The sequence below is a fragment of the Micropterus dolomieu genome, linkage group LG23, assembly GCF_021292245.1.
Source record: "Micropterus dolomieu isolate WLL.071019.BEF.003 ecotype Adirondacks linkage group LG23, ASM2129224v1, whole genome shotgun sequence".
In the NCBI taxonomy this organism is placed as follows: domain Eukaryota; kingdom Metazoa; phylum Chordata; class Actinopteri; order Centrarchiformes; family Centrarchidae; genus Micropterus; species Micropterus dolomieu.
Genome location: NC_060172.1, coordinates 4609519 through 4620869, shown reverse-complemented (window position 1 = coordinate 4620869; position 11351 = coordinate 4609519). Strand labels below are relative to the sequence as shown.

Genomic DNA, 11351 nt, shown 5'->3' with positions numbered 1-11351 from the left:
GGACTTAAAAGAGTTCACTGACTCAGCCGACCTGATTTCCTCGGGCAGGCTGTTCCAGAGCCTCGGGGCCCTGACAGCAAACGCTCTGTCCCCTTTATAATCATTAACATTACGACGGTTACCATTAACACTATTATAAATATCTGTACCATTTTTCATTTAGTCTATAGCAACATCACCTTCACTGTCTGTACCTCTGTGTGGATATTGTGTAGGCTGCCTCCCTCCTGTCTCCTCTCTCTCTCTCTCTCCCCCCCCTCTCCTTCCATCCCTCTCTCTTTCCCCCCCTCTCTCCTTCCATCCCTCTCTTTTTCTCTGTTCCTCTCTCACCCTCTCTCTCTCTCCCCCCCCTCTCTCTCTCTCTCGCCCTCTCTCTCCCTCTCCCCCCTCTCTCTCTCTCTCTCGCCCTCTCTCACCCTCTCTCACCCTGTCTCACCCTCTCTCGCCCTCTCCCTATGAACAGGTTTATGGGAAAGATGATAAATTACACTAAACCTTAAAATCAACCATCAACTCCCAAATTTTCCAGCTGAAACAGATGGACTTTTGGATTTAAGTTTTATGTTTTTTAAGGGAGGTTTTGTTGACTTTGTTGACCATCTGCTCAGCTGTCTTGTCATTAACACATATGGGGCCCGTTTCACCAAATTATATTTAATCTGGCACTGGCAGAAGAATAAATTATTCACATCAGTTACTTAAGTAAAAGTATCAGTACTACATTGTAAAAAATACTCAATAGAAGTTTTAAAAACAATTAAATAAAAGTACTAATTATTATTATATTACTAATTACTATTATTGAAACATTAACGTGTAAGAGGTGATTTCATGTGAGAGATGGCGCTAGTTTTTTTTTAACCTTTGGGTTTAATCTGTAACAGAGTTTCCTATTTTATAAACTCATCACTCACACATCTGTGTGTAAAATCCTAGTCTGCATTAGTAAACGGTATCTACAGAGTACAAAGTACCTCTAATTTGTAAATAAACACACTAATTTGGTAAATAAACCTTCTAGCCTGCTAGTGAGCAGATTAAATAGTAATATAATAAGTTTTAAATAAATAATGAGTGGCATTATAAATGTGTGTCAGGTGCAATGGTGGGAAACAACTAAGTACTCAAATACTGTTCTCGAGTACAATTTTTAGTATTTCCATTTTATGTGACTTTGTACTTCTACTCCTACATCTCAGAGGGAAATATTGTACCTTTTACTTCACTACGTTTGTCTGAGAGGTTTATACTGGCCGCACACTCGAGGACAATTGGACCGACTTTGGGTCCGATTGGCCTTTCCAACAATCACGGAGGCGCTCCCGAGGCGAGTTGGGCTGTTACCATCCAGTGGAAAAGGAGCTTATTCCACCACTTTTTACTGCACTCCATTTGTCTGACAGCTTAGGCTTTTTGCACACAAAACAAATGAAGAGCTTATAAAATATGAAGATATCATATAATCCATTAGTCTAGTCAGAAAATGAATTGGCAATAAAATTTAACAAACAACGAGCGTTGTGAAGGCGTCACTTTGGGCTCTGGGCATCTGTGACAGCAGAATCTTTACAAACCAACAACAGCAGCAGCAACATCCTGCTCTACATTAATCTGACTAAAGAACACATAATAGTACAACAGGCACAGGGATATTTTACTGCTTTAATACTCTAAGGCCTGATTATACTCACATACTTTTCTCAAATGGCGATTTGGCCACTGAGGCACCTAAGGAACGAATCTTATGCAGGGGAAAAAGGAGTCCGCCGTCCAGGTCAGAATAGCGTTTAAGCGGTCGATTTCCAGTTTAGCAAGCAAAACAAACAATGGCGTCTGCAGCCTCTCTTGCCTTGGTAAAAAACCATGAACGTTTCCCGGTGCCCACCTGTGCTGTACCTGACTACACATATATGTAGATTCACCTGCCCAAGCCGCCCAGTACAGTGCAGTAAACCTTAATAAGTACTCAAATGAACTAAAATAATAATATTAACTTTGTAATCAAACCAATTCTTAAAGGCGAAACAGCAAAAACATAAATACATGTTTAATTATTAAATTAAATTACAAAACACTTTTACTGAAATAATTTTCAATGCAGGACTTTTACTTGTAACAGTATTTTTACAGCGTGGTACTCGTACTTTTATTGGAGTAAAGGATCTGAGGACACGAGAACAACAGGTAAAAACTGCTGTAACACACTTTAACAGGAGGCTTTTTAAACAAGCGACGAGAGAAATAAAGAAATAACCAAACAATGCAGCAGAGACAACAAGTCGCCGAGAGATAAACAGAAAGATGGAATAAAAGACATGACAAATTAAAGACAAGACACTTCCACACTCAAACACACCTACACACCCATGTGATGCAGCAGTTGAGGTGTGGCGTTCAAAGGGCGAAGAGGAACACTCGGCAAACAGAGCACAGGATCCTGCTATCTGCCACAGTGTGTAGGTGTGTGTCCTCACTCAGACCTTTGTCCTTCTGGGTCCATTAAGCCTCCAACAACGGTCCTATCTTAACACTGATAGAGACTATCAGCAGTGTGTGTGTGTGTGTTTGTGTGTGTGTGTTGTTCAGGCAGCCATCTTGAATTTGAGGCCTTAGGCGCCGTTTTAAACTTGTAACACAGCTTTAGCCTACAAAACCTCCATTAAAAAAACAAAATAAAGTCCATTTCAGTGGGTTTACTTGGGTTCTGATAGTTGATTTTAAGATTTTGCATAATTTTTCCTAATGGAAACTGTAAAACTGTAAACTGTAAATTTTAAATAAAAAGAGGCCCAAAGATTGAGTCTTGGGGAACTCCTTTGGATGCATCAATAAACCCTGGAACAGTAAAACCCCTCATTTTTATAGTCATAGCTTCATTTTCTCTCTATAAAACTCTCTGAACATCGTCAGCTTAATCCAACGCAGAGGGCTCCGGCAAGAAAGTTTAACCAGGTTCAAACTTGTCTGCAACACAACGCGACGGTCCTGTCTTGGCCAATCTATTTCTACTCTTAACAGTGCTATTGTTGTGACAAATGATAAAATAGGTGCAGCTGGACTTCAGGGATTGTATTTAGTTAAACAACACCCCACCACCAACGCAGCCCCCTGCAATGTTCGAACGCAGGTATGAATCTATAAAGCCATTTCAAACAACAAGATTTGCTCTCTGATCGCCTCCGGGTTCAGTGCACTCTGTGCCTGAAGTTCAAGAGGGTGAGCAGCGCGTTGTGTGGCGCTTTGCTCTACGACAATCAACACAAGCAACTGGAAATAATGGGTTACGGAGTGCAGTGGTTCCGTTGTCGCGTTGTGTCTGAAAGGACATTTAAGGACAATTTATATATTTACGCCGTAGCCAACGGTCAAACCGCTGGTTGGCGGTGGGGTTTCTATGTTCCAGTGTTGAGTTTCTCCTTTTTCGTTGGTGTAGGCTGCTACAAACACTGGCAGCTGAAAGTGAGCGGATCATGTTGGAGTTGGAGCTGATTAATTTTAGTGAATTTACTGAAACGATTAAAAACGAGAGAAGGTGTTGGAGGAGATGGTATGGACAACTCTTGAACCGGTTGAGGTAGAAGAAGAAGGACAAGTCGGAAACGCAACGCTACGCAGCCGACCAATCATAGTTCCTGCGGTCTGTGTCACCATGATGTGCAGTTACATCTTTGGGGAGATGCGTGTCAGGCTACTGCCTTAGCTATGTGGCTACGCGTACAGTGGAACAACCTTATCACTCACTAGCGTTTTGGTGGTGTAACTGCAAAGCGACACAGATACCAACACACAAGTATAAATATAATAGCCTACAGCATTGGCTCCATGTGTAGATTCGACACCGAAGTATAAACTGGTGTAACGAGCAGCAGTGGGAGGTGCAGCAAGTTCTGATGGACTTGGGTTTTTCCCTTTCAAGCTACAGAAAGTTTGTCATATTTACTTGCAGGAGCTTGTTGAGGCTGAATGCAACCTTGGAAGAGACAAATCAGGGCTGAAAAAGGATGATTTTGGGTAAAGAAAATGTATTTTTATTAGCAGTTAATTTATCAACTGAAAAGATGCTAGAAGCGAGACAGCAAGTTCAGTTTGTGGTAAAGGCTCAAAACATTATATATCAGTTTGTTTCTGAAGCCATTGTGCAAAGCAGACAAATATAAACGGCTTTCTTGTTTGATTTATTTATTTTTTTGTTCCAATCTGGACCCAGCGATCTGACTAAATTCTGAGAGCAGCCATGGCAGGAGTTCAGCTGAGGTACATTTCCAAGGATAAAGTTTACAAGAGGAAAAGTCGCAGCTTTGAATATTGTTCAGTAGAGATAGTAGACACTCCCAACTCCTCTTGATTCAGTCTTGATAAGATGCAATAGCTTAGATAAATAGGAATGACGGCAGTGAGCCCAAGATCATAAAACGACCTCAGAGGTGCGTCAGAAGTTCATTAAGACTGTTCAAGTCAATTTTATTTATACAGCCCGACGTCACTGATCACTTAGCGTAAATTTTGCTAAGAAATCATTAAATGTGTAACATTTATTTACTGTATTTTGTATGAACAAAAAGCAACTTACAGTGTGAATCCCTTTCACACATAACATTGTTGCGCAAAACTGTGAAAGTTGTAGAGCTATAACAAGCTAGCTTATTGGCAGGTAGCGGGTTTGCTTGTTAAGAGAGCTTTGTCCAGCTCTTCGGTAAATCTTTCCTAAATGAAATGATGAGAACTAAATGTCAGAGGGGAGTAAATGCCCCAGTTGAGGGAAAATAGAAAGTAACTTAGTGAGTGAGTGAAGGCAAATTTATACTTCTGAATCGAGTCTACACCGCAGCCTGATGTCACCTCCCCAAAAATGTACCTACACGTCGTGGCGAGGCAGACTGCAAGAACTGTGATTGGTCGGCTTGGTAGCATCGCATTTCCTCCAGTCACCATTTTTCCCGTAGACCACCAACATTGTGAAAGAAGCAGCTGTAAAACGGTGGATAAATTGTTTTGAGCGTCACAACCTGGTGAAAAAAACTTTGAGAATTTGACCCATTTGGTTCGAAAACATTTGGAAAGTGTAGAATAACCGCACTGTAATCATCAGTCAGTAACCATTCAAGTTAGCTCGCTCACCAGCAGAAGTCAACACAGTGGAACAGTTAAACCCCACCACCAACTCACGCAGACACCAAAAAGTATAAATCACTATGTGCGTAACATAACACAAGTTGGCCTTGACAGTGATAATTTTCTTTGCTTGCTAGCACGTTAGCCATTAGCTCAGTAGGTGAAGTAGTTTGCCAACTGTCAGTGGTCACTATGTCGCCAAGTCATGCGGATGAATTTCGTTGTTATTACTTTCTGGATTGTCTGAGTCATGTGCGTTAAGACAGCTGGAACACAAATTTTTTACACTGTAAATGTTTCACTGAAATTTAAACATTTTCAACCAGATTGACTGCATTTCAATCAATAATATTTTACCACGTAGAATCTGTTTCCGCATCAATTTTGTGTGCATTCAAATATAATATTTAAATATTCTGCAAAATGGATCATGTTCAGTACGGTAAAGCTGCAAAGCAATCAGTGTGTTAAGGTCCTTGTAGCTGCACGTGTTTGGCAATGGAAGGTAAACATCTCCACTAGCCTAAATTATTCAGTATATTCCAACCATAAAGTTGTAATGACTAACTCTCACAAGCCTCCAGATCTCTAAAGATTACAAAAGATTAGAAAAGTAAAAACTTAAAAAAATATAGATTTACAAATCACTATATGTGAACAACACAAGGACAAAGGCAGTGGATCCACGTTGTGAGTAGCAACGGCTGTGCTTGTGTCTCATTTTTGAGTAAACAGAGCGTAATGAGAGCAGAGCTGCCCGGCCTCTACCTCTTCACCACCATAAAGTTTATTGGGGGGGGGGGGGGGCAGTAAAAATGGTTTCACCACAGAGACGCAGATATGTTTGTTGAGGAGGCGTGATGAGCTCTGATAGTCGAGATGGACAACAGCCAGAGGATTCACTGCTGGAGTTTGGACATGTGGAGATACAGACATTAGGCTGTTGTGCCAAAGGGATGTTTGATAAGTTGATAATAAAATTTTTGTAACACTTTCAACACAACTAAAGTCTGAACGTGTCAGATTAATATAAAGCAGCATTTAGTGCAACATGCAACATACATGTACAGTTGCAGATAAAAGTATGTGAATCCTTTGGAATTACTTGGATTTCTGCATAAACTGGTGATAAAATCTGATCATCATCGAAGTCACAACAAAAGACAAACACAGGCTGCTTAAACTAATATCACGCAAACACTGTATGTTTTTATTGAACACACAATGTAAACATAACAGTGCAGAGTGGAAAAAGTATGTGAACCTCTGGATTTAATAACTGGTTGACCCTCCTTGGCAGCAATTATTTCAAGCAAATGTTTCCTGTAGTTGCAGATCAGACCTGAACAACGATCAGGAGGAAGTTTGGACCATTCCTGTTAACAAATCTGTTTCAGTTTAGCAATAATCTTGAGATCTCTGGTGTGAATCGCTTTCTTGAAGTCATGCCACAGCATTTCAATCAGTTTGAGTCCAGAAGGTGTATATTCTTCTGTTGTGGATTTACTTCTGTGCTTTGGGTCGTTGTCCCGTTGAATAACCCATCTTCTGTTGAGCTTCAACTGGTGGACAGATGGTCTTACATTCTCCTGTAAAATGTCAGCAATGCAGCCCCAAACCATGATGCCCCCTCCACCATACTTCACAGTTGGGATGAGGTTTTGATGTTGGTGTGCTGTGCCTTTTTTCCTCCACACATAGGGTTGTGTGTTCCTTCCAAACAACTCAACTTTGGGTTCATCTGTCCACTTACACTGTCCCCAAGGGTTCTCCTTGTTATTCCACTTTGCAGTGTGAATTTTTTCACATTTTACGCAGAAACCCCCAAAGGGTAAATATGTATTATCTAAATTAGGATGCACAGAAGGAAACAGAGTTTCAGAGCGACTGACAGTTTATGTTTTTAAACTGCACGAATCACAAAAGTAGGAAAATGTTAATTATCTCAAGGACATGTCCCGGTAGAGTGGGTTTTGCACTAAAGCTGCAGGAAGGAACCCTCGCTTTCAGGTCAGACAGCTGAGTGTCAGACATTATTATGCTTCCTATTTTTCAGAGAAAAAGTCCTAGAGGTGAATCAGTCTCTCTTCACGATCCCGCTTTGCTAACTCATTAAGACTTGTACTGACAAAGTAAAGTATGAGTGAATATTTGCCTGCTGTCACTGCTGTCATCTTATATGACTGTAAATGCAGTGTACTGTATGTTCACCGCCAGGTCAAACAACAGGAATCTTATGCTAACATTGCTCTGTTTTATGCTAACGTTAATACTTTATAATGCCAATGATATTCTTTTTAATGCAAACAGTTTTCTTTTTATGCTAGTGTTACTCTTTTGTGTGCTATGCTGTGGCAACCGGTGGCACATGTAGAAGCAGCAGCCAGTAGATGCTTCAAACTTCACTACACTTTTGTTTTTCATGTTTTTTTCCAGCATAGTTTTCAGACACGTTACATGCGGTGACCTGGAGGGCAAAACAACAGACCAACACCCCCCAGTAGAGACGCCACAAAAGCAGTTACATTTTATTTGGATCACCTTTCGACTTCAGAAAAAGAAAGATATGAACACAAACTGCAAGTGTTGGGCATATCCAATCCATATAACGTTGAATCATCCGCTGCCGCATTTCTACCGTTAAAAACCGCCAGGTCCCTGCCGCTGCTCGATTGCGGTATGTTTACATTTACCTTGTGGGGAATCCCTCACCTAACACAGCCCAGGCTTGTCTCCTCAGTTAGTACATCCGAAAGCACAACAACCATCCAGCATTTCCATGTATCACTTGCTTCCTGGTTGGCAGGCAGCGGAAAATAACGTATTTTTTACCCTCCAAGGGAGAGTTTTCCTTGGAATGTGACGACACATGAAACCTATGAATTTCTGAAACACGTTTTGTTTTTTATCCCTGTACCGTGAATGTTGCCTACATTTTAATGCTGAAAATACTCTTTTACAGAGAAACTACACGGTCATAAATGTATTGACAAATAACTATCTAATATGCACCTTTTTGTTGCAAACAAATAAAGCTGATCCGGACGAAGTTGTTTAAGAAGACCACCTGAACTACAGTTTCACTTTCACGGATCTCTGCTGTTACGCTTCATTTCCATAAGATATAATTTCATTAAAGCAAAGCTCAAGCATGATATTTTAATAATATTAAAATATATATAGAGGGTTCTGAGTCGATCCACGGTGACAAAAAGTTGTCACAATGAATGTGAAACTGCTTACTGGGAAACATGAAGATAAAGAGTGTTTTCATGGCTGAGGCCTGGTGGATCATAAACGAGGAACAACTTCCTCAGCTGTTATCACCAAGGTCAAATGTTCAGCTGGCAGCCAGTCAGAGGCCAGTAGAGTGAGAAGTCAGGGACATCGCTGCAAACCTGGAAAAAGGTTCAACTCATTACCACTGAACTTATGTAACCTATGAAGTAAGACTTAGTGTCTCATAATAAATTTGTAATATTGTGAGTAAGCTTTTAATGTCATTACTATGAGATGATCACTGTGGAATAATTATTGTGAGCCAGGTTCATTTGATCAATTAAAACACCTAAGAATATTCACTTAACGCTTGATTGGAATATTTAATTTTAAACAGTCCTTATCAGTATGAACAGTATCCATATCAGTCCTTATTGGAAACTACACACACACAGTCAGCCAAACAGTAAGTGAGTGTGTGCGAAGTCCTCCAAACACTAACAACAGCGTGGCGATCTAACAGGCGTGGCGGCCATTTCAGGGCACATTTCATCTCTCCAAAACAAAATGGTTGACACACCACAGTCGCAGAGAGATCAGGTCAGGAGGCCTCAGACTGGACGCAGCGCGACACGAGTCAAAATATTCATATTGATCTGCAGGCTGAACATTAAAAAAGTCTGGTTACTAAACGTTTCGCCTCGGTGGCATTAAAATGTGTTTGTAGCCAATCAAAAGATGTTTACTACATCGTCTTCGTCAACAGAGCCAATAATTGGAGCAAATATAAGGTAAAACACATCAAAGTGAGCAAATAACTCTCGCCTCTCGCCGGCATCCATAAACACTCGAGGAATCATCTCTCGCTGCAGCTCGTCCAGACTTATACAGCCACATGTTTATGGGCCATTTTACCATAAACTTTCATTTACAATATACTTACTGCCCCTAATACGCCCCTGTATTGGCCACATTGATTGTGGATAAACAGTGGAGTTGTAAAGGAGCAGTGCTGGAACGGTAGTGCGCTGTAAAGGGCAGATAATACCTTAGACATGACGGGGACTACTGGTATTCCTCCCCGAAACAGCTCCGTAAAACGTAGCAGATTCTTAATGAGGTTTGGTCTGTGATGCTGAGCGTGTGTTACGCAGTCTGAGGCGCTGAATGTATACACAAAAACACACGGTGAGGATAGGGGGAAAAATACAATTATAAAGTCAATTCTAAACATTTGATTTAAACAAAATAAAAGATAATTACTTGCAATTTTAAAGAGAAAGAAAATCATGAAAAACAGCAGATTCATAAGGAGGTTTGGTCCGCATAAAAAAAGGACAAATATGTGCTAAATATAAAGGCATTGTTACAAATATGACCAATATAAAATATAATATAAATACAAATATAAAAGCCCTCTCCACTCGTATCTTAATTTGTTAAGGCACATGTATTAGTATATTATTATTTTCTATACAAAACTCAGTTTGCAGATTTTGCCTGATGCACCAAAAACAAAATATTACGCTTTAAATACAAAACAAAGACACAAAAAGATCTAATTAAATTTCAAAATCAAAATGCATTATTTAATGGAATTTAAAAAGATTTAAATTTGTATATATTAGACTTCCTGCTGTGTGTGTCTGTGTAAAATAAAAGAGTTGTTTTACAGCGGTGGCGTATTCAGGTGAAACGAGGACTTTTATGAACAGAGTGATTACAGTCTATCAGTTAGACAGATTATTGTCTCCAGTTACAACTCATCGTACAGTAAACTGCTGCAGCCCCATTAACCTACATCAGACAACACACATCTAACTCTTATCAGCATAACAATTTCAATTAAGTGTAGTTTAGATTATTGTGGTGACTACATGATTAGCTGTTAATATTATTATACTGCCTTTAATAATGAGTGTACCTCTTCTTTGTTAAAACACACACATCTGAATGTTTACAGTGTCGCGTTCCTGAAGTCTTACAACATATATAGAAGAAGGAAAATAAATAAAATAATACAACACAGGTTATATTAAATCTGGTGTTTTGATTTACATGCATGGTTTCTACTTTAAAAGTTCCCTTCATGGAATATTCCTTAGTTCTGATTTATGTTGGTGGAATTTCCCTAAAAGATTATAATCTAATGAATTAATCATAAATACATGTACAGAAATTATCCCTGCAGCGCTGCTGACAGCACTTCCTCATAAAAACACGGTCATTTGTAAACAAACAGCTTTTAACTGTTCACATCACATTTAGACATTTTAATGGTTTTAAATTATAACATTCCTGGGAAGTTATTTTCCTTCAAAAGATGCAGCTTCATTCGGATCGCCCCAAAGATGTACTGTAACTCCACGTTACGGCGACGCAGACCACAAGAACTGTGATTGGTCGGCGTGGCATTTCCTCCTACGCATTCCCGGCTCGTCTTTCTTCTTCTGCCTCAACTGGTTCAAGAGTCGTACAGACCGTCTCCTCTGACGCCTTCTCTGGGTTCAGTAATTTCATTAAAAGTAACTGCTGTTCAACATCAATCAGCTCCAACAAGATCCGCTCAGTTTCAGCCGCCCTCCACCAACGAAGAAGAAGATACTCAACACAGTGGAACCTAGAAACGGCACCAACGCAGACACCAACGCTAAGTATAAATGCTGACGACGGCAAGGCTACAGTAAGTGCGTAGATGAAACATAGAAGTATAAATTGGCCTTTGCTGCTACCTGTGAACCAAGCGGGAACCTCCGGGTCTCAAAATTGAAGCGCCTCAATCCTGCGTCCTCTCTAGCAGCCAGCAGGGGGCGACTTAAACCTGCGTCCTCTCTAGCAGCCAGCAGGGGGCGACTTAAACCTGCGTCCTCTCTAGCAGCCAGCAGGGGGCGACTTAAACCTGCGTCCTCTCTAGCAGCCAGCAGGGGGCGACTTAAACCTGCGTCCTCTCCAGCGGCCAGCAGGGGGCGACTTAAACCTGCGTCCTCTCTAGCGGCCAGCAGGGGGCGACTTAAACCTGC

The 11351-nt window shown here is 40.6% G+C and overlaps 1 protein-coding gene across 1 annotated transcript in view; it reads right to left on the bottom strand.

Moving 5' to 3' along the window:
• Positions 1 to 10752: 10752 nt before the first annotated feature.
• LOC123963010 (GTPase IMAP family member 1-like) overlaps positions 10753 to 11351 on the bottom strand; it is a 2256-nt gene continuing 1657 nt past the window's right edge. Inside the window, exon 3 of the mRNA XM_046039528.1 lies at positions 10753 to 10951. Within this exon, the coding sequence (XP_045895484.1) occupies positions 10753 to 10951 (199 nt within the window). The remainder of the gene's footprint in view (positions 10952 to 11351) is intronic.